Source organism: Garra rufa, chromosome 25 (assembly GCF_049309525.1).
Source record: "Garra rufa chromosome 25, GarRuf1.0, whole genome shotgun sequence".
Lineage (NCBI taxonomy): Eukaryota > Metazoa > Chordata > Actinopteri > Cypriniformes > Cyprinidae > Garra > Garra rufa.
The window spans coordinates 21,174,770-21,198,208 of NC_133385.1; the positions used below are offsets into that span (position 1 = coordinate 21,174,770).

Genomic DNA, 23,439 nt, shown 5'->3' on the forward strand with positions numbered 1-23,439 from the left:
CCCATCTGCCCCTAAGGGGAAAACACACCCCTTAGCAGCAAACCCAATTCTATGGAAGTTTTCAATCTTTCTTACAGTATATGTGACTGCTATGAAATTGAGTCCATTTTACCAATCGCACAAAGACTATTAGAATGATACCAAACATGAAGGGAAAAAACAACATATTCACAAGATATAACATGTGTATCTTCAACATGTGACTTTAAGCAAAAGCTTTTAGGGAGAAAGGTGTGAGAGTGAGAGGCAGGGAATTCAAAGTAGAAAAGGGGGTAGGTCAGGGTGGGGTTGTTTGCTCTTTTTGAAGATCTCTTCTTCAGATTAGTTTTATTGTTTTGTTGCATGCCATCTGTTCGTACTGTATTTTAAATCAGTGAGGAGATAATTTCACTCCTTACCGACCTTCCCTGGCCCCTTGGGACAAACTCTGAGCAGCTTCTGAGGGGCCAAAATCAGATTATCTTTGAATGAGACTACTGCCAAAGTCTTTGATGGACAGGCAGTATTAATTGATAAGTTAATACAGTTATCATAAAATTCATAAAATTGCCTATATTATTTGTTCTACAATAAGTTCCTTGATGCAGACCTATGGTTTTAATCAAGTCAGTTCGAGAATGAAATTTACAGCAACAAAGATTTCAAATCTGTTGTTTAACTTTTCAACCATTCTTTGTGCATTTGATGTGCAGGCTTGAGTCACACTTGATAAGGCAGGTTGGTTGGAAATTGTATAATTGATTTATTTTTATAAAATTTGTATTGTCATTAAACATATGCTGTAAACTAGTGGGCACCCTAGTTTGCAACAATGCCAATGACTGGACATAAATATTTTGTCCTAAGAGACCAGTTGCATTGATAAATAGGTCTCATTTGAATTTTTCAAGTAGAATTTGAATTCTAGTTCTGCACTCAAAATTTTAATTAAATTGATGTGTGACTGTAGCCATGCAAGTCCTATACACATTACAGTACTTACATACAATAAGTTCGTTAGACCATTAAATTTGCAAAACCTTAATATTGCTAAAATGTTTGCCAAAATTGAAGTGAAATTATAAAGAATAATTTCCTTTGACCTATATGTATGAAGTAAATAATGTGTGATAGATTACAATGAGTAATTTAGACCTGGATATCCTTATGAATTATGCCAGGTAAGGATGTAGTGTGGTCATAGTAATGAAGTGTGTTTGCATGTTTGTGTATAGGAGATGGGTGGAGTCTAGTCTATTATAATTTGTGTTGTATAATTTAGTTCCAGTGCTACACTGGGAGGTCATGTAACTACAGTACTTGCGCAGTGTTATGAGTGTGAATGACCCTTTGAAGAAGCTCAGCCCCCATCTCCTTGTTGTGTGTGTAAATTGGTGTAGGTGGGACCAGACATCCTTGTGGAATTTGTTCCGCAGGGCTGGTAGCAGTCCGTCTGAAAGGAAAACAGACAGAGAGGAAAACAGTTTAATTTTGAGCCTTTTTACAAATTGATTGAAAGATGGTGAATCTTACTTTTCCTGTGATGGCCACAGCCACAACTTTGTTACAAGTGGTTGTAATCCAGGATTGCATACCATCCGGAGAAAATTTGTTTTTGTTTACAAAGACATGTATCATTATCATGATCATATTTTTGAAATGAAAAGGCCAAAATAAACCAAGTGTTAATGGTCAGCTTGAAAAGCTTTTGTTTCAGCACAGTCTAAGCTCGGTGCACCTCAAGCTGTTTACACAGTCTGCTATGTTGCATGCATTTTGTCACCCAGATCTGCTGGGAAAATCTCTTTAAATGATACCGTTTACACTAGTCAGATCTGTGTTTAGGGCATAAGTTTGCCAGTTTAGGTGCTGTACTGTTATCTTAGTAATTGGCATTTTCTTGTGCTATTCATACATTGACCATTTCCATCTCTGTATTCTGTGGAGATTCGTAAATATCTGCCTGATTTTATCCCTGATTTTAACCTTACACACAACTTTAAGCACATGCCAAAGTAAAATGACCTCTTTGATCAGATTCTGAGTTAGCACTCCCAGAGAGGGGTGGGTCAGTTTGCTAACACTTGCACTACTGTGTTTGTGGCTTTGTTGTGAGAAGAAAGACAAACTTGTACCTTCCTTTGTTACTGGGTTGCATGTCAACAGAATCAGTTTTAAATCATTCCCTGGCCTTGGATGGATTTGGCCTATTTCAGATGCTGTAATCAGATTGATCATTTTAGCTGGTAAATTTAGGTTATGTTCGCTTTTCTCATTGAAGATTTTTGCATAAATATAAGATCAAGAAGTTCTTTCTCACTAGTTTGATCATTCTTGATTTCATTTTTCTTTCTTAACCATTCTTGCTTAAACCACTTTCCCTTGATACCTTTTCCCAGCATTACTAGTGCTTACAACTTCTTACATGCATGTACCTTGTGTCTACATTCTGATCATTTTTCTTACTCTTCTATAACTTTCTTTCTTCTTCCGAACCAATGCTGAATCGTCATGAGACTAGAGGCCATGCTTGGCCATTGTAATAAAGTATATTATAAGATTGTTATAATATGAATTATATTACATTAAAATAGTATAAATTAAAATACTTTTATCCCTGGTCTCTGGAGGGCCTCCTGAACAACTTGTTCAGAGTAGCTGATTATCATCTCACTGATCTTTTTTAAAGATACATCTTTGATTTGGCCCTGTGACCACAGCAGTTCTAGCATGTGCATCATGCGCACAGCAACAAGCCAAACTGGAACCCAGTTATAGATTTTGTTGTCATGGACATTAAATGCTCTGCAAGTACATATTGAAATCATGAGTCAAATCATTGCTCAATCTAAAGATTTTGGGGTAACGCTTTACAACGAGGTTCATTAATTGCTTCCATTAACATGAACCAAGAACAAACAATACTTTAACAGCATTTATTAATCCTAGTTCATGCCAATTTCAGCACTCAATAATGCATCATTAATATCACAGGTTGTGTTTGTTAGCATTGGTAAATGCCCTATAGACCAACATGAGAAAACAATGAAAAACGGCACAACTCCCAACAATTCCCGTCAACTGTATTCTTGTTGAACACAGATTAATAGATACCGCAAGAAGTGTGTCGCTCATTGTTCGTTCAAGTCAGCCACTACACCAATCAATATCAACAAATGACACCCTATTGTAAAGTATTGCCAATCTGTGACTACAATCTGGGATTGGTCAAAATTTTCTTTTAGTTTTGAGCTGAGCTGTCACTAACTGCATCCTTTTAAGAATCTCTTTGAGTGTGAGAAAGTTTTGGGGGTTGGGCAAACCTAGAGGAAATGCAAATTACACGTATATTGTTCTAGATTCAGTGGTCTCTTCATGTTTGTCTGTCTGCTTAAGGACAAAGAATGAGACTCATACAAACTTGAAGTAATTTTGTCAACTCTACAATGCTCCTGTACATGGATCACTGTAGCTATATGGAAAATAGCAGAGTGTACCAATTAGGAGACAAATTCATTATAGACACACATTCAACTTGAAATTGTTATACAATTCCAGTATGTCAGTTATACTATTTTTAAACAAGACACCTGGTCTAGTATGCATGTAGCATCTACAACCTTTTACTTAAGTGTTTTGCACACTTACAGTAAAGCAGTCATGTTTTTAAAGAATACACTCAACTAGTCTATGTGCACATGTAGTAATCACAGCGTGAGCAAATAATGCGCTGCAGGTGCCATGCATAGACAAGATTTCGCTTCGGGGCCGGACCAGTCTTCTGACGAGTCAACAAAGCCATTTCTAACAAAGAAAACCAACGTCTCTTTTTTCTTTTTGTGTTGATGGCACGGCGCTTCAGCGGCAGTGGTCTTCCGTATCGAGTGGAAGCGCACAGTGGCCTCGCTGCCTCATGTGTCTGGGCACTCAACATGCTGAGGCAGCGTTCGTGGATAAGTCATGCCCTCATTGCAGGAGGATGACCATCACGGAATTGCGGATCAGACTCCGCTTCCTGCAAAGGGGCGGGGTTCCAGTCTCTCTGCCTAGATCGAGCGTTCCTCCAGGCAAACGCCGGGGGGGGGCGTTACTTCTGGAAGCAGGGGGCCATATTCCTGACGGTCTGACGGTGACGGTGAGGAATTCCCCGCCGCTTCCATCGGTGGGGGTTCCTCCTTCCACCGACGCTCCGTCGCCACCGGAGCTTTCAGGAGAGCGGGTTGGACCTTCTTTAGGTGTACCGCCCGTTACCTGTGGGGCTCCCCCCGCCGAACAGACGTCGGTCGCGGCATCGGAGGGAGAGCCTGACCTTTCTGGGGAGGATGACGGCACACTGTCGTCCGCTGGGCGGTCAGCGGTGCGGGATACCGACCCAGAGATGATGGCTATGCTTGCCCGGGCCGCCGAGAGGGTAGGGCTTGAATGGAATCCTCCATCACGTCCCGACCCCTCCCGGCTGGATAATTGGTATCTCGGGGTGGCTCACGCTGGTTCTCAGCGTCCCACATGCGACGAAGGCGACAGTGCGGTCTCTGGGTCGTGCCATGTCCACTATGGTGGTCCAGGAACGCCATCTCTGGCTGTGTCTGGCTGATATGAGGGACTGCGAGAAACCAGGTTCCTCGGCGCTCCGGTGTCCCAGACCGGCCTCTTCAGCGACGCGGTGGAAAACTTTGCCCAGCAGTTCTCCACCGCCAAGAAGCAGACTGAGGCCATCAGTCACATCCTGCCCCGGCGTGCAGCTGCTGCCTCCACCCGGCCACCGGTGGCACCTCAGTCTGCTCGTCGCCGAGGGCGGCCCCCTGCCTCCGCTCCACAGCAGCCACCGCAGCAGCCTTCACAACGGTGCCGTGGAGCAGGTCGCAGGGCAGCCGCCCAGCCCGTCCAGGCCCCACAAAGACCAGTGGCAAGCGTAAGCCCAAGAGGCCCTGAGACGGGCGACCCAGAGATGGAGGATGCTGCTCTTCGGGAGATGGTGACCGCACAACTCCCTCCCCCGGAGGAGGGCCGGGCGGAGAATCCTTTGTTTGTTTTTTCCCCGCCACCGATCGCACAGTCGGTGGTACCCAAATACTCGACAAAAGAGCAGAATTCTCAATCTCTGGGTCCTCAGAGGGGTCAGCGAGGAGTGCGCGGGTCATCCCTGCGCCTCACCCACCCTCCCCACTCGCCAGCGAGCGACAATGGGCGGTTCGAGAGTGCTGCGAAACGGGCTACTCACGCACCATCGCCTCTTACGCAGGTAAGCGTCTCACATACACAACACACAGAAGCTCTGACCCCACTTCGGACTGGCTACGAGACGCCCGGGCGGGGTCCCTGCGCCCCCTATCGCTGCTTCCCCACGGGTATGTTGGTGGTCCCCCTGGTGCCCCTTGTACACTACCTGAGAGCCTGGACAGAGCTTCCCAGCCCATCTTGCTGGCTCCTCCGGACCATCAGACTCCGCTATGCGATTCAGTTCGCCCGGCGCCCTCCCAAGTTCAGAGGTGTCCACTTCACCTCAGTGAGGGCCGCAGATGTTCCCATCTTGCGTGCAGAAATTGCAACTTTGCTGGTGAAGGAAGCGATACAGCCGGTCCCTCCAGCCGATATGAGGTTGGGCTTCTACAGCCCGTACTTCATAGTACCCAAGAAAAGTGGCGGGTTACGGCCGATCTTGGATCTGCGTGTTTTGAACCGGGCCCTTCACAGGCTACCGTTCAAGATGCTCACACAGAAACACATTTTCAGATGTGTCCGTCCCCAAGATTGGTTTGCAGCGATCGACCTGAAGGAAGCATACTTTCATGTTTCAATCCTTCCGCGCCACAGACCCTTTCTGCGGTTCGCGTTTGAAGGCAGAGCATATCAGTACACAGTCCTGCCCTTCGGGCTGTCCCTCTCTCCCCGGGTCTTTACGAAAGTCGCGGAGGCGGCCCTTGTTCCCCTCAGAGAACAGGGCATTCGCATTCTGAACTACCTCGACGACTGGCTTATTCTGGCACAGTCTCGGGACCAGTTATGCGGACACAGGGATCTGGTGCTCACACACCTCAGCCTGTTGGGCCTTCGGGGTCAACTGGGAAAAGAGCAAACTCACTCCTACACAAAGGATCTCTTTTCTCGGTATGGAACTGGACTCGGTCACTCAGACAGCACGCCTCACGCAGGAATGTGCTCAGTAAATGTTGAACTGCCTGAATACATTCAAGAGCAGGACGGCGGTCGCACTGAAACAGTTTCAGAGGCTCCTGGGGAATATGGCAGCAGCAGCAGCGGTTACACTGCTAGGGCTGCTCCATATGAGACCGCTTCAACACTGGCTTCATGGCCCGAGTCCAGAGGAGAGCGTGGCTACGCAACTCTTACCGGGTTCAAGTAACACTGGCCTGCCGCCAAACCTTCATCCCGTGGTCAGACCTCTCATTCCTACGGGCAGGAGTACCCATGGAACAGGTCTCCAGGCATGCTGTGGTACACACGGATGCCTCCACCACCGGTTGGGGAGCCATGTACGATGGTCAGGCAGTTTCAGGGGTTTGAATGGGCCCCCAGCTAACTTGGCACATCAACTGCCTTGAGTTGCTTGCAGTACGTCTTGCCCTCCTCCGACTCAAGAGGCACCTACAAGGCAAGCACGTGCTGGTCCATACGGACAACATTGCGACCGTTGCGTACATCAACCGACAAGGTGGTCTACGCTCCCGTCGCATGTCGCAACTCGCCCGTCATCTCCTCCTGTGCAGTCAGAAGCATCTGAGGTCGCTTCGTGCCATTCACATTCCGGGGTTGCTCAACCGTGCGGCCTACGAGCTCTCACGAGCTGCGCTTCCCGGAGAATGGAGACTCCACCCCCAGTCGGTCCAGCTGATTTGGAGACGCTTCGGCGAGGCTCAGGTAGATCTCCCTGACCAAGGGAACACTCGGCACGGATGCACTGGCATGCAGCTGGTCGCGGGGCCTTCGCAAATATGCGTTTCCCCCAGTGAGCCTTCTCATACAGACACTGTGCAAGATCAGGGAGGATGAGGAGCAGGTCCATCTTACGAGGGTTCAACCACCTCCAATCTTCCATATATCCTGAATTGAGTTATATGTATATTGCTCCGAACCTCCACAGAAAGGACGTGAGCTCCGCACATTCCCAGTGCTCCAGCCTTACTGTAGTAGGTGGTGCTATGTTATACGGTGACTGGTATTCCTTGATGCAAGCCCTGGCCGAAGCCAGAAAAAGGGGCCCAGGAGGCTCGCTCAGGACACTGGAAGGGGCAGTAGCCACGGCGTTTTGTTAGGGATCCCAATTCGTCGGTCTCGTCGAGACGTCAAAGAGACCGACTGAGAGGGAATGTCTCGGTTACGTATTGTAACCCTCGTTCCCTGAAGGAGGAAACGGAGACGTTTCGTCCCATCGCCGTGGCTCCTGTACCACCGCTGTACGGCCGGGCCCGTCCCGGCTCCTCAGCGAAACCTTTTCTATGCATGGCACCTGCTGCGCATTATATGCTCACGCTGTGATCAGCTGCAGCTGGCTGCAATCATGCATGCCAATGTTCATTGGATCGTTTGGTTAACACACGAAGTAGATTGGTCTATCCAGGTGATATCCCAATTCGACGGTCTCGACGAGACGTCTCCATTCCCTCCTTCAGGGAACGAGGGTTACAATACATAACCGAGATGTTTCGTCTAATTCTTAAACACTACCGGATTTCTACGTCTCCGGTCTTATTTATGAGTATTCCGACTCATTCTACAAATGTGTATATATTGAGTGCATCTAGGCTTTCCCTCAACACTTCTAAAAAGGTAAATAAGAAATGACTTACCGCAGCAGCTGAAGAAAGGAAAGGAGAAGCACAAACCTCTTTCCGGAGCACATTTGAATGTTGCGCTGAAAACAACCCTCGCCTGCGAATGGGAGATCACTAGGGAACGTCACCAACTGAAAGGATCGATTCACTGGCCTGAAAGTGAAGTCCAGCGATCTGGTTGAAGGTTTACTGCATGTACGGTCTTTTTACAACGCTTCAAGATTTAGTTTCAATTGTAGCCTAGCTCCATCTTAATCTGACTCCAATTTCAAGTGATCATTAAATTTAGGCTGTATTTCTAATCAAAGCTGATCACAAATATCGATTATGAATTAATTTAACTACTTGATTATTCCAGACATTCCGTATTTTCAATTATCCGTTCATCAGGGACCCAATGTCGCTTTTATGTCTCACGTCGGCCTTTACGTGGATCATATGACACAAATCACCAGCCTGATAATTAATCAGAGGTTGTAGGGGACTAATACACTCTTGACCAGCCGCCTACTGCTTGCTTCATACAAAAGTGTAGTTTACTTAGTCTTTCCCATACACAACTTGTTAACTTCAGTAATAAGCTGAAATCAGGAGGTCATCAGAGGATGTGCCTACTGCTTCATTCATTCTCGAGAGATTTTCAGAATAAATCAAATGTAACATTTTATTTGTCAGGTAAAAATGTATCATGCCAATTACACAATTAAACAATGAGAATCCAATTCAGTTTCAATTTAGATAAATACATAACCTCAATATCTCAAGGATGTATCTAAGAATGAAAAATGCATACCTGACTATGCATACCCAATTCTATGGAAGTTTTCAATCTTTCTTACAGTATATGTGACTGCTATGAAATTGAGACCATTTTACCAATCGCACAAAGACTATTAGAATGATACCAAACATGAAGGGAAAAAACAATATATTCACAAGATATAACATGTGTATCTTCAACATGTGACTTTAAGCAAAAGCTTTTAGGGAGAAAGGTGTGAAAAGGGGGTAGGACAGGGTGGGGTTGTTTGCTCTCTTTGAAGATCTCTTCTTCAGATTAGTTTTATTGTTTTGTTGCATGCCATCTGTTCGTACTGTATTTTAATTCCATGAGGAGATAATTTCACTCCTTACACTAGCCCTGATAGTTGCCCTGGAGCATCATCCAAAAGAAATGTTTGCCAATTCCTGCCCTGGCACACCCATAAACACACAAATGTTTGGTAATTCCCGTACAAATAACACCATGAAAGTAAAGGTTTATTTCTCTTCAGCATCACCACATACACTCTGCTTGAGGCATCTGAAAAGAAGGACATTATCAAGGACATATTCTTAGAACTTTTTTATTATTTTTTCTCACTCTTTTCAATTTCAAGAAAATGTCCACTTCAGGCACATTCGACAAAATGTCCGGTTCAGGCGCTTTCTCATCTCCAGATCAAAGAAGTACTTATGATGATGAAGATAGTGATAGTTCACAAAATGAAAGGTTAGTATACATTTAATTTTGCTTATCATTAAGCTAAATGTTTAGGCTTTTAGAAGCCTGGCTTATTTCTTGCTGTTATGTACATTTATATAATAGACAAGGCAAGTGTATTAGGGCAGGCATTTGCCTTATATAATAGTATAATAGTAATAGTGGTAAATAAAATTAGGTGAGTAAATTCAGTTGAATTCAATGGTGGCTGGTGGAAATTTTTCTAGGTATAGGGCTGTGCCACAACAGTTTTAGCAAACATCCCAATATAATTTAATGCAGTTAAAGAAAAAAAACATTACATAGTATATTTTTTATATTCAGAATTATTTGATTAATAGAAAGTTCAGAAGAAAAGCATTTATCTAAAGTAGAAAACTTTTGTAATGATTTCTAAAGGATCTGAAGGACTGTAGTATTGGCTGATGAAAACAGTAAGTCTAGGTGCAATACCAAACAAGACAACATAGAGATGCCACCAGACCACTATCCAGTGTGTGCAGTCATTATTTTTGCTTGAATGTGTGACTTCAGGTACTTGAAACTGAGAACTGGTATTTTCATGTTTTTTTTTTGTTTTTTTTTTATCATTGTACTCATAAACAATGTGGTTTATAGTGCAAATGGTGGTGTTATAGAGTGGTGCAGGTATGACATCAGAACCCTGAAGACTAATTCACTGCTGGTTGCTTCAAGATTTCTCTTGTTAAATTTAAATTATTAAATCCCTAATTAAATTATTAATTTGGAACCTGAGTACTGAGTGCAGTACTAATTATGAGCTTGAAAGTCAAAGTCCCAATCACCCAATCATAAACACACCTAAAATGTTACTACACATAGAAAAGTCTGTGAAAATACAGCCAGATCTACTATTTAAAATCAAGCTAATGTCATGATTCATGAAAAAAGGCTATCTTTTGTTGTTCAGCAAATGATCCAGGTTACTGTTTAAGAGTTTTATGCTAGTTTTATTGCTGAACATTTATACACTTCTCACACAGGCAGGAACAACGTAGAATGGCACAGCAAACGCGAGAAATATTAAACAAATAAAAGAGAAACTATGTATGAAAAGCCAAACACTAAAAGGAATACAGTACAATCTGTGATTTTTTTTCTTTACATATGTATATCTATCTTTACAGTCAGAAAATGAATGGAGAAGTTCACAGTCATTTAGAAAAGAGCATTCGTCCATACATTGATCTGATTGACACTCTGCGGTCAATTGGGATTCATAAGGACTTGAGTTTACCAACTATCGTAGTGATTGGAGACCAGAGTTCTGGAAAAAGCTCTGTGTTGGAAGCGCTGTCTGGAGTTGCATTACCAAGAGGGACTGGTGAGGACTAATTTAACTCTTCTTTGCTACTGGATATTCATACACACTCATATTAAAAACACATAGGGCCCTGAGACTTTGTTTTCTAACACAAGAATAATTAGTATTTTTAAAAAACTCCAATACACAAAGATATATGGGTATGTATATTAAATATTCTAAACTACAACAGATTTAAAGCATAAATGCATTTATGCTGGATATGAGGTTAAAGTAAATAGGTTTCCAAAAACAACTTTTGCTGGGGTTAGGGCGTTTGAATAAAGGACAGAGACAAATAACAATAGATATTTGTGAATATACTTCCTTTCCTAGTGTTTCTCCCCCCTTGGACTTCACATGTTGGTTTTTCCCATTGTCTCACCCTGTTGTTCTGTTTGTTTTGGTTTCACCCGTTGCCCATATTTGGACTTCCCCCTCGTTTGAGTTATCTGCCACACCTGTCTTGTTTATTTGCCACACCCTTCTGCCACCCTTTAAATAGTCTTTTGTTCCTGTTACTGTATTGTCGCAATAGAGAAAGTGGAACAATGGACGTATAAATGGGGATTCAAACTCTCAGTCCCAAAAACATGTTATATGCTTTTCTAAGCGACATAAAGTAGTGCCTTTGAAATTGTATGGACAAAATCTGGAGCAGATTAAAGTAGTGAGATTTCTAGGAGTTCTTTTTGATGAGAAAATGACTTGGGTGTCAGCATCAGGGGCGCCGCTCGCAATTTTGAGCCCTATGACAAAATATGAGGTTGGGCCCCCCCCTACCACACAAAAGCAGATCTCTGGGGGCCCCTAAAAGGCGTGGGCCCTTAGAATTGTCCTAACTTAAGACAAGACCACATATATAAAATATTCTTCTTACTCCTGACACTTCATAATCGGAAATGGGTAGACTCTTTCCTTTGGGTTCCTGCCCATGTAGGGGTGGAAGGAAATGAAATAGTGGATACACTAGCAAAAAACTCTATAAAGCATAAAGCAGTAGATGTACAAGAACTAGTAAGCAGAGCAGAGGTTAAAACTATCATAAAAGAACATATATTCAAAATAAGGCAGTACTATTGTGACATAGCTGACACAGGGTGTCATCTATACTGTATTCAAAAACAAGTAGTTATAAGGACGAAGATGGGCAGGAGCCCAAGGGAGGAAATGGTAGTATCGTGCCTAAGAATGGATCTTACTGGTTTCAATGCAACAATGCACAAAATAAGAAAGCATCCCACTGGACTCATTGTAATGTAAAAGAGACAGTAAGACATATACTATTAGAATGCAAAAAATATGAGGAAGATAGAGTAGAATTAAGGACACAAATCAAAGAACAAAATATGACACTCGAGTATATATTGGGGAATACATCTGGGAAAGTACACAAGGTATTAATACGTTACTTAAAAAATACTGGGTTAATTGAAAGAATTTAAAATGCATATATAATCCAAAAAAAATAATCTTTTTGTTTTTTGTTTTGTTTGAATATATATATATATATATATATATATATATATTTATTAGTGGTGTTAACGTACGTTAACGTACTGCGTTAACGTGAGACTCTTATCGGGCGATAAAAAAAATATCGCCGTTAATCTATTCTCAAAGTTGGGTTGGGAGCTGGGTCTAAACTATGTAAGCTATGATGACTTCCACCTTGATATTTTAGCGCGGATGACGTATACCTAGTCGAATTGCACTGTAGGAGGTGAGAACGAGTCTTCAACTTCTGTGAAATTACCACATCAAATGAGACGTGCTGACATGGATGCAATTATGAAGCCGCTTCAGGGCAGGTGCGTGCGTTGCTAGACCCTTTTTACTGGGGCACGTGCCCCAGTGAAAATCTGCTGTGCCCCAGTAAAATCTCAAATTTGAGTTATAATTTACTTTGATAATCCCGAAATAAAGACATTAAACTATATGCAAAAACTGAATTGACGTTTCTAAAAGCAACGCAGTTTAATCGAAGACTATGCACGCAGATAGGCTATCCATGCCCATGCCCATGTCGTGCAGCCTTTTGCGCAGAAGTACTTGGTTACACAAGTTTGTATAGGTAATTATGTTGTAAATGCAATTATAAAACGGTTAGTTCCATTCCTCAATTCTGATTGGTCAGCAGCTGTGTCGTATTCATGATACGGCACTGCTATGACCGCTTCACTCAACGGTTTTGTGTATCATTGAACCCCCTTAGCAACCACCCTTAGCAACGTAAACACAGCTGCAGCAGTTAGGGACTACTTTTTACAGCGGAAGGCAGTTAATGATTTTACTTTATGAAAACGTACAACCTAATATATATAAATTAATATATATTTTTGATTTTAATGTTTTTATTGTGTGGTAACCGTTTTATAAAAGCAATAAGGTACGAGAGGCCGTGCTGTATCATGAATAAATCACGGCTGAAGGGGTTGCATAAATAAAACCCCTCCGCTTCGCGTCGTGCCTAACAACGCCTTCCGGCCGTGATTTATTCATGATACAGCACGGCCTCTCGTACCTTATTGCTTAATTAATCTAGATTAAAAAAAATTATCTATGCCCACCCCTAATATATATATATATATATATATATATATATATATAATGATTTACTTTATTTTATTTGCTTTAGTTCCACCTTCTTAATGCCATTCTACTGCCCACACTCCAGTCTAGTAGGTGGCGGTAATGAGCCTCTAAGTTGAGTTGCCAACCGCCATAAAACCCAAAAGAAGAAGAATAAGAAGAAGTTACATTGTCCTGTCTATAATGTTATGTTACGGTTGTAGTTTTTCTTTGTTCCCGGTTTTGTTTTATTAAATACTTTGTTTGTTTTGTATCTCCTGGCTCCTGCATGTTTCCCCATGGCTCCTCACCCCCAGCAACCTGTGACAATACTGCAAATACATTTAACAATATAATATATATTTATTTGTTGTTGTTTTTTATAATATTAAGTATATTAAGTTTTTTTAGAACTATTAAATTATCATTTGTAGTTTCCTTTATAAAAAATCTACTGTAATTCTTGAATACAGAGTTAACTGTAGTGTTGGTAAGATCATGATTCAGGAAAAAGCCCTGCTCCTCATAACCATGGTTTTATGGTTTCTATACCAACAACAAAACTAAGAAGAAGAAGAAGAACACTAACCTTGCAGGTCAAAGAGGTTGCAACTCTCTCTCTTTCTCCATAGATAGAGATAGATAAAGCTCTTGTCACATAATTTTCCACTTTTCGTTTTCTTTTGATTGCTAACTCAACTGTGTTGGCTGTAGGAATTGTCACCAGATGTCCATTAGAGTTGAGACTGAAAAAGGTACCAGGAGTCAAGTGGAAGGCTGTTTTAACTTACAATAAGAAAACAGGCAAATCTGTGAATTTTGCAGGTTAGTAGTACTGCTTGCAGTGTGTTTTGTTTTTTAATTGGAATGGTTTCTCTCAGCTGGCTTGAAATTATTGCTTTTAACCTATGTTTTGTTGCAGGTCCTATTAAAGCCAGCAAACTGGCTAGTGGTAAGGCAGCACAGTCAACTTACAATGAGAAGAAAATTGAATTTGCAGATTCTTCATTAGTTGAACAACATGTTGCAGCAGGTTAGTAAAACTCTCTTTTCTTTTCAGGGTTTCTGGTACAAAGAGATCAAAATCTCAAACTAAAAGTCAGTAACTGTGTTGTCTTATAAACTGGATTTGTCTTAAAGTCTTTGATGCTGATTTGTCAATTCAGCATTCCAACCCACATGGAAAGAACCTATATGAGGATATATGCGCACATATTAAACCTATATGCAGTATATATGCACATATATGATAATATGTATGCTGCATATATGCGTATATATGCCACATACAGGCAAAATTGAGGTTCATATATGTGCACATACAGGCCATATAGGTCTCCTGTATTGCTTCTTTATATCCACATATATATCCTACAGTATATAGCTCATGGCAGGATCTGGTCATTACACTTGTTGTGGCTATATTGTATGTCATTAACAATTGTTGTCGCAGCTTTAGCCTTACCCACGGTGACGTTCCGTGTGATGCACGTTTCCATATATGGACTTACTTTGTCGAAGTGGGCGTGGTCCATGGAGGTTCCCCAGGATAAAGCAAACACGGACGTGCAGTGTGAGCACGCACAACAGAGACTCCATGCTGCCTTTGTTGCCAATCCCCTTTCCCTGCGCAATTAAGAAAAATTGTAAAATGAGTAGGCAATAAAATGATCATTATAATAAGAATTCTTCTCCTTAGAATCTTTCCCTGTACTTTACAAACTGGTGCCGAAACCCGGGAAATTGGACTTAATTTATGAAGAGTAATGGGAGAAGACTGAGCTGAATTGAAAATTGTTTGAAAGAGTGGTCCGAACTGCAACAACAAAACTCACCCAGAAGATTGATGGTGAGTTGGAAAAAGAAGAATTATGCTTTGAGAAATTGGAGGAATTGCTCGAACAGATTCAGGACAAAGAACAGATTCTTAGAGAATATGATAAAGATGTTGAAGCAGAAACGGAAGAAGACGATTTGGAAGATGAGATGATTGCAGTATTGGAGTATATGGATGAAATTAGTGTGCGGAAAACAAGATTGAGACACGCGTTGCGCATGGAAGTCAAAGACAGCCAGTCTGAACAGAGTGCACATGGGTCTACACCTGGGTCCTATAGAATGAACAAAGTCAACCTTCCTAAATTGGTCTTTCAGAAGTTTTCTGGGGAAATTTGTGAGTGGCAAGGATTTTGGAGTCAATACGAAACAACCATCCATGATAACGAAAGTTTGAGCAAGACTGACAAATTTTGTTATTTGAAGTCATTTCTATCTGGCATTGCAGCGAGTGCAGTAGCAGGTCTTGCTTTGTCTGATATTAATTATGATACTGCCATTGATCTGCTTAAAAATCGATTTGGCCGTAAAGATTTAGTGATTAATGCCCATATGAACAAGTTATTGAATATGACTCCCGTAAAAAAAGCGACTGATGTAAGCTCTTTGCGCAAATTATATGACAACTTTGAGATACAGGTGCGTAGTCTTGATGCACTAGGTGTTGTAGCGGACACCTATGGAAGTTTATTATGTCCAATCTTGTTGAAAATGATCCCAGAGGACATTGCACTCGAATTCACTAAATCAGAAGCCGATAATGTTCTTAAAGCAAAAGAGTTGATGGATTTTATGAAATTAGAGGTGGAAAGTAGAGAAAGAACCTTGAATCTCACTCAGAAGAAAGAAGTGTCTCAGAACGAATGGAAGGGTGCCGCTACTGACAAAGAACGCATGTCAGAGCGAAGGACGAGAAGGCCCAACTTTGGAAATATGGCCTCCTCAGCCACGGCATTCCACACGTGGAGTCTGAATGACAGTGACTGTTTGTTTTGTGGTAAGCCTGATTATAAATCTCCTGATTGCACGGAGGCTACAGTTGATATCAGGAGAGAAAAGTTAAAACGATTAGGCAGATGTTTTGTATGTCTAGGGCCCAGACACATTGCGCGAAATTGTCTGGCGCACGGAATTGAATGTGTTCAGTGTGGCAAAAGGCATTACAAAACAATCTGCAATCAGCAGTCAAGAGAGGCCATGACTAAACCAGAGATAGACACTGCACAAGCCCAATGCTCAGTTTCACCAGGTGATCGTAATAGTAAAGCAGTGTTATTGCAAACTATTTGGGTAGATACGCCTAGACAAAGCCAAATTGTCAAATGTTTATTAGATGGGGGTAGTCAACGTAGCTTTATCCGTGAAGATATTTGTAATGCTTTGAACCTGCCTACGGAAATTATTAAGCTGCACGTATTTGGTTCTGAAAACGCTAAACGAATGACAGTCAGGAAGGTTAGGCCTGGTCTGAGAAATCTGAAAACAAATGTATCCATTGAGGTTGAATTACTTGAAACCCCAAGTGTATGTTCATCTGATATTAAAATGGCCAGCAAAGAAAGCAGACGCTCTCTTGAAGCAAAGGGCTTCCAAGTAGCGGATCATCCTGTGAGTGGTATGGAACAAGAAGGCCTTGGAATTCTTATCGGAGGAGACTACTATTGGAGCATTGTGTCAGGAAACATAGAGAGACTGGACAATGGACTTGTGGCTGTAGAGAGCAAATTCAGATGGTTGATACAAGGAACTGTGTCCATCCCTGTAATGAGTGTGACAACAGACACAGTGGACGTAAATGCTCTGCATCTTAGTGTTGGCGAGGAGCAAGCGCTGACTGACCAACTGCGCAGTTTCTGGGAGACCGAGTCGTTGGGTATCACGGACATCAAACAGAACCCAAAGACAGATGTGCTGTGGAAGTTCGAGCAGACAGTAAAGTACCAACAAGGTAGATGTGAAGTTAGTTTGCCTTGGCGAGAAGAGAATATTAATTTGGCTACTAATTACTATACTGCTAGAAATCGTTTAAATGGCCTAGTAAAGCGTTTTTTACAATAATTATGAGTTGTATGAACAATATGATCAAGTAATTCAAGAATATTTGGCTGAGGGAATTATTGAAGATGTGACTAATGTTGAGACAGAAAACCCAGTGTATTATATGCCCCATCATCCCATAATTAAAGAAAATAGGATTACAACAAAGTTGCGAATTGTGTTTGATGCATCATCCCATGAGTGAGAAAGCCGAACACTTAATGCATGTCTCTTTACGGGACTGAATCTGAACCCTGATTTGATAGGCATTTTAATTAAATTCAGGCAGCACAGAATTGCTATGATGGCAGACATAACGAAAGTTTTTCTGCAAATTGGCCTGAATGAGAAAGATAGAGATGTGCTTAGATTCTTGTGGTTCAAGGAGAGACCTGTCCCTAATGAGGATCTCAAAGTGGCGATTATGAGAATGACGTGTGTGCCATTTGGTGCATCACCAAGCCCTTTTTTATTGGCTGCAACTATCCGACACCACCTTAAGAAATACAAAGATAAATATCCTGAAGAAGTTAAAGTGTCTTTATGTGGATGATTTGATAACAGGGGCAGATAATGTAAAAATTGCACTCAAATTGTCTCAGAGAGCCAAAGAAATAATGTCAAGTGCAAGTATGAAACTATGCAAATGGAATACAAATTCATCGGAGTTGCAAAACGAATGGAAACAACGAAATAAGGAGGAAATAGTGGAAATAAAAGGGCCAAATTCACTCAAGGTGCTTGGTTTAACATGGAACAGAGACACTGATGGATTCGGGTTTGAAACTAATGAATTGATTGACTTTCTGCAGAACAAAAGAGATACCAAACGAGGGCTTCTACAGGCAGCTGCGCGCATTTTTGATCCAATTGGATTTTTGTCCCCGTTTACCATTCAAGTCAAATGTCTATTTCAGGAAATGTGGGAGAGAGGAATATCATGGGATGAAGATCTTCCCTCTGACATCGAGCAGACCTGGCATCAATGGTGCTCAGAAATACCTTACTTGAAAAGGATAACTATCCCACGTCGTTATGATGATAATGATATTGAAATTAAATGTGATGAAACTAGTGTAAAAGCAACAGTTGAGCGTGAGATTCATGAATTTACAGATGCCAGTGAGAAGGCCTACTGCGCTGCCGCTTATCTGAGGTGCATAAAACTAAACGGAGAGTGTACAACCAGTCTGATTGCTTCCAAAACTAAAGTGGCTTCACTAAAGAGAATGACAATCCCCAGATTAGAGTTAATGGGAGCGCTTATTGGCGCAAGACTTGGAAAATTTATATTGAATAATCTGAATGTGAGTGACAATGAAATGTATTTCTGGACTGACTCGATGATAGTTTTTCATTGGATTAGGAGTAGTTCCAAACAGTGGAAACCGTTTGTGGAGAATCGAGTAAGTGAAATACAGAGTTTGACATCACCGGAAAACTGGAAACACTGCTCTGGAAAGGAGAACCCAGCGGATTGTGGGACTCGCGGAACAAGCGCCCAAGCGCTCCAAGAGGAGGTGCTCTGGTGGCATGGGCCGGAGTGGCTGAAAGATGGCGTACAGACACATAGAACCGAATCTCAGGTAATGGACGAAAATGATGATGTGATGGAGTATTTCGTTCAGAATACAATGATTTATCCAAACTGTACAGTTTCACCGCTGTTTGACTTGAACAGGTACAGTGGACTCAATAGAGTTTTGAGAGTCACAGCATGGATACAGCGGTTTGTATATAACGTACAGGCAGGGGCGCCGCTCGCAATTTTGGGCCGTATGACAAAATATGAGGTTGGGCCCCCCCTACCACACAAAAGCAGATCTCTGGGGGCCCCTAAAAGGCGTGGGCCCTTAGAATTGTCCTAACTTACCCCCCCTTAGCGGCGCCCCTGCGTACGGGCACAGGAAAAACATAAAGGATACCTGTGTACTGAGGAGATTCAACAAGCAGAACAGTACTGGATTAAGCGAACTCAAAGTGACAGCTTCCCAAAGGAAATTGATAGTCTGTTGAAAAATACTAATGTGGACAGACATTCGAAAATCATTTCACTGAAACCATTCTTGGATGAATGTGGACTTTTGCGCGTAGGAGGGAGATTGCAGGAAACGAACTGGTCCTTTTCACAGAAGCATCCCTACATTTTGCCAGGTAATGATGCATTTTCAGAACTTTTGATCAGAAATAGGCACATGAGGATGTGATGCATTCAGGCCTACAAGCTACGCTGAACCAATTGCGAGAAATGTACTGGATACTGAAATCGAGAAAGATGACCAAGAGTTGTGTTAAGCGTTGTTTGATCTGCAGACGTGCACACGTAAAAGCAGGCCAACAGGTTAGTGCACCATTACCAAAAGAGCGCATTAAAGAGGCCCAAGCATTTGAAATTACTGGAGTTGACTTTGCTGGTCCAGTTTATGTGAAACCAGAAAACAAGAAGGCTTATATTGCTTTATTCACATGCGCCATAACACGAGCTGTGCACTTAGAGCTTGTTTCTGATTTGACCACTGACGCATTCCTGCTTGCCTTTAAGAAGTTTATTGCCAGACGCGGCATTTGCGGTGTCATTTATTCTGATAATGCAAAAACCTTTAAGAAAGCTGAAAAGGATTTGAAATTTCCGTGGACATTGATGAATGGAAAGAAAGTGCAGGAATTGTTTGCCGACAAGAGAATTTCATGGAAGTATATTGTTGAGCGAGCCGCTTGGTGGGGTGGCGTGTGGGATCGTTTGGTGAGATCAGTTAAGACGTGCTTACGAAAGGTATTGGGCAGGTCCTATCTCGACTTTGAGGAACTCCAAACCTTGATTTGTGAAGTGGAGGCTGTGATCAATTCCCGCCCTCTTCCCATTTGCACACAGACAGCAGTGAACCTTCACCCCTCACTCCTGCTCATTTTCTGACTGGACAGAGGATTACTACTCTTCCGTCCTATTCGTTACAAGATTCCAGTTTGAGGAAAATGACCACCACCCAGCTCAATAAGAGATTACAGTATCAGCAGAGGTTGAGCACTCATTTTTGGAATCGATGGAAGAAGGAGTATTTGATGGAACTTCGTTCTGCACATCATGTGAGTAACCCATTAAGTCAAAATGTACCATTTAAAATTGGAGATTTTGTATTGATCTATGATTATAAGCAACCTAAGCATATGTGGAAGATGGGACGGATTGATGAGACATTTATAGGAAGAGACGGTAAAATTAGATCATCTGCTGTCCGATTGCCATCTGGAGTTATGTTTAGAAGACCTGTACAATTACTCTACCCCCTGGAAGTGGATGAACATTGATTTACAAGTTCATTGGGCCGGAGTATGTTGTGGCTATATTGTATGTCATTAACAATTGTTGTCGCAGCTTTAGCCTTACCCACGGTGACGTTCCGTGTGATGCACGTTTCCATATATGGACTTACTTTGTTGAAGTGGGCGTGGTCCATGGAGGTTCCCCAGGATAAAACAAACACGGACGTGCAGTGTGAGCGCGCACAACAGAGAGTCTATGCTGCCTTTGTTTCCAATCCCCTTTCCCTGCGCAATTAAGAAAAATTGTAAAATGAGTAGGCAATAAAATCATTATAAAAATCATTATAATAAGTTGGAAAAAGTACTTTACAACATTCAATCATCATCATCCCACATTTATCTGAGCATTTCACTGTGCTTTTATTTATGTTGTCTAGCAGCTATGGATTTTAATAATTGTACTAATATATAGGTAAACATATAGGTGAACATATGTGCATATGTGCACACATATATACATGCATATATGTACCTATATAGGTACATGTATGCATGTATATAGGTACACATATATGTACGCATATATGTTCACATATATGTGCATATATGTACATATAATATAGGAAAACAGCCAATTTTATATATGTCACATATATGTAAAACATCTCTAGGTTACGTATGTAAGCCTAGTTCCCTGAAGGGAACGAGACGCCGCATCGAGACGCTTTGGGAACGCCCCCAGCATGACCACGCTCTGATACACGTGTGTAATCCGTCCAATGGAATCGCGTGACGTCACCGGCGTGATGACGTCACTGACCAGGAAGCTTAAAAGCACGTTCGGTGAGAACAACGCTAGCTTTCGGATGAAGCAAGCGCTGCAGGGATGCCGGAAGAATGGCCTCGAAACACAGCGTCTCATTCCCTTCAGGGAACTAGGGTTACATACATAACCTAGAGACATTTCCCTCCAGGAACGTTGAGCTGCATCGAGATGCTTTGGGAACGAGATGCCCACACCACCATACTGAGGAAAATGTCCCTGCCTGGATTAGGGCGAGAGAACGAAAGAGCCAGGAGAGCCTTGAAGATCTAGGCCGTACAACCTAGTAAAGGTCAAGGGCGTGGACCAACTCGCAGCGTTACAGACATCTTGAATAGAAAGGCCCGAAAGAAAGGCTTTAGAGGCAGACATACTCCTTGTAGAGTGAGCCTTGACTCCCAGAGGTGAGGGAAGGTCAGAGGACTCATAGGCTACAACAATGGCATCCACGATCCACCGGCTTAAAGAAGGCTTGGCAGCAGGACGACCTCTCCTCGGAGGGCTGTAACAGACCAGAAGTTGGTCAGCCTTCCTCCACAGGGCAGTCCATCTTGGGATATAAGAACGCTTTGGCCATACCAGGCGCAAAGTCTAGAAAAGTAGGGGCCACTGAGAGGGCGTGAAGGTCCCCAAACCTCTTAAGAGAAGTAATAGCTAACAGAAAAGCAGTCTTAAGAGTGAGAAGACGATCAGATATCTCTTCTAAAGGCTCGAATGGAGGCTTACAGAGAGCTTCTAGCACCACAGCCAGGTCCCAAGTAGGGACGCGAGAGCATACTGGAGGCCTCAACCTCAGCGCACTATGGAGGAAACGTGTAACTAAAGGGTCTCTACCCAAAGAAGAGCCACCAAGAGGGGCATGGTAAGCTGCTATGGCCGCCACGTAGACCTTAAGGGTGGAGTGGGTCAACCCGGCGGAGAGGCGGGCCTGTAAGAACTCCAGCACTGTACCAACTGAGCAGTTAACTGGGTCAAACTGGCGGTCTCCGCACCAAGAAGTGAAGAGCCTCCACTTCAAGGTGTACAGTTTCCTCGTGGAGGGAGCTCTGGACTGGAGAATGGTCTCAACAACCTCAGTTGAGAGACCGGAAGCTATGAACTGTGCCCCCTTCAGGGGCCACACCCACAGTTTCCAAGTCTCCAGGCGGGGGTGGAGAAGATTGCCCCCCGCCTGTGAGAGGAAATCCCTCCAGAGTGGAATCTCCCAGGGGGAGCCGTCAAGGAGGGAAATCAAGTCAACCATATTCGGCCAGGCCAGTACGGGGCTACTATGAGTAGTCGAACCCCGTCCCGGCGCACTCTCGCCAGAACTCCCGGGAGCAGAGCAATCGGGGGAAAGCGTACAGACGTAGCCTCGGCCACGTCTGAACCATGGCATCCAGCCCCAGGGGAGCTGGATGACTCAGAGAGTACCAGAGGGGACATTGCGCATTCTCTAGAGTCGCGAATAGGTCCACCTGAGCCTGGCCAAACACTTTCCAGATCTGCTTCACCACCTCGGGGTGAAGCATCCATTCCCCGGGCCTCGGCCCCTGCCCCGACAGAATGTCTGCTCTCACGTTATAATGCCGAGGGATGTAAACTGCTCTCAGCGAGAGGAGTTTCCCCTTTGACCACACAAGGATCTGGTGCACCAGCTTGTACAAGGGGCGCGAACGCAGACCTCCTTGGTGGATGATATAAGAGACCACCGCTGTGTTGTCGGTGCGCCTTCATCCAGCTCTTTGAGCAGTGGCGCCACCATGGGGTTATGCATTTCATCCCTAATGCACAGCCAGGCAGGCAAGCCGCTCTAGACCTTCGATTACACAGTAGCCACCCCTCTCCCCCATTGTGGCAAGCTTTAGGCTATTGGGTGCACATGATCTCGCAACTCTTCAAACTGCGCTGAAGACACACTCGCCCGTCTGGCTCGAGCTGCACTTGTATTAAGCTTGTGTGTATTTTGATGAATATGCCGATTAAACATCCATGCTTTCTTGTTTATTTTTAAACATTTGAAATGATTTTGCATCAGTGATGCGCCGGTTGATCCAAAATGAGCGGGTGCCTTTGGTCACCCGGTTACTAGTCATCCAAAAATATTTTTAATGATATTTGGGTCGCGGTCGGTCGGGTCGTTTGAAATAAAGATGCCAATTAAACCTTTGTAATTTATATAGTACTAGACACAATTTTCTATGAAATACATAGACCTACACTTTAGTGGCTGAATAATATTTACCTTTTGAATGTTGAGCGTTATTAACTGTTGAATAAATGCTGACGCGGGACAAAATGCCCGATTTCCCAACACGTTGAACTGAGCAATGCCATTGTACCATTTTAATAG

At 42.9% G+C, this 23,439-nt stretch overlaps 1 protein-coding gene across 1 annotated transcript in view; it reads left to right on the plus strand.

Annotated features, from left to right (window-relative positions):
* Nucleotides 1-9,024: 9,024 nt before the first annotated feature.
* Nucleotides 9,025-23,439, plus strand: part of LOC141301598 (interferon-induced GTP-binding protein Mx2-like) — a 25,373-nt gene continuing 10,958 nt past the window's right edge. Inside the window, exons 1-4 of the mRNA XM_073831798.1 lie at nucleotides 9,025-9,264; nucleotides 10,404-10,600; nucleotides 13,865-13,962; nucleotides 14,132-14,183. Coding sequence (XP_073687899.1) covers nucleotides 9,155-9,264; nucleotides 10,404-10,600; nucleotides 13,865-13,962; nucleotides 14,132-14,183 — 457 coding nt within the window. The 5' untranslated portion in view covers nucleotides 9,025-9,154. The remainder of the gene's footprint in view (nucleotides 9,265-10,403; nucleotides 10,601-13,864; nucleotides 13,963-14,131; nucleotides 14,184-23,439) is intronic.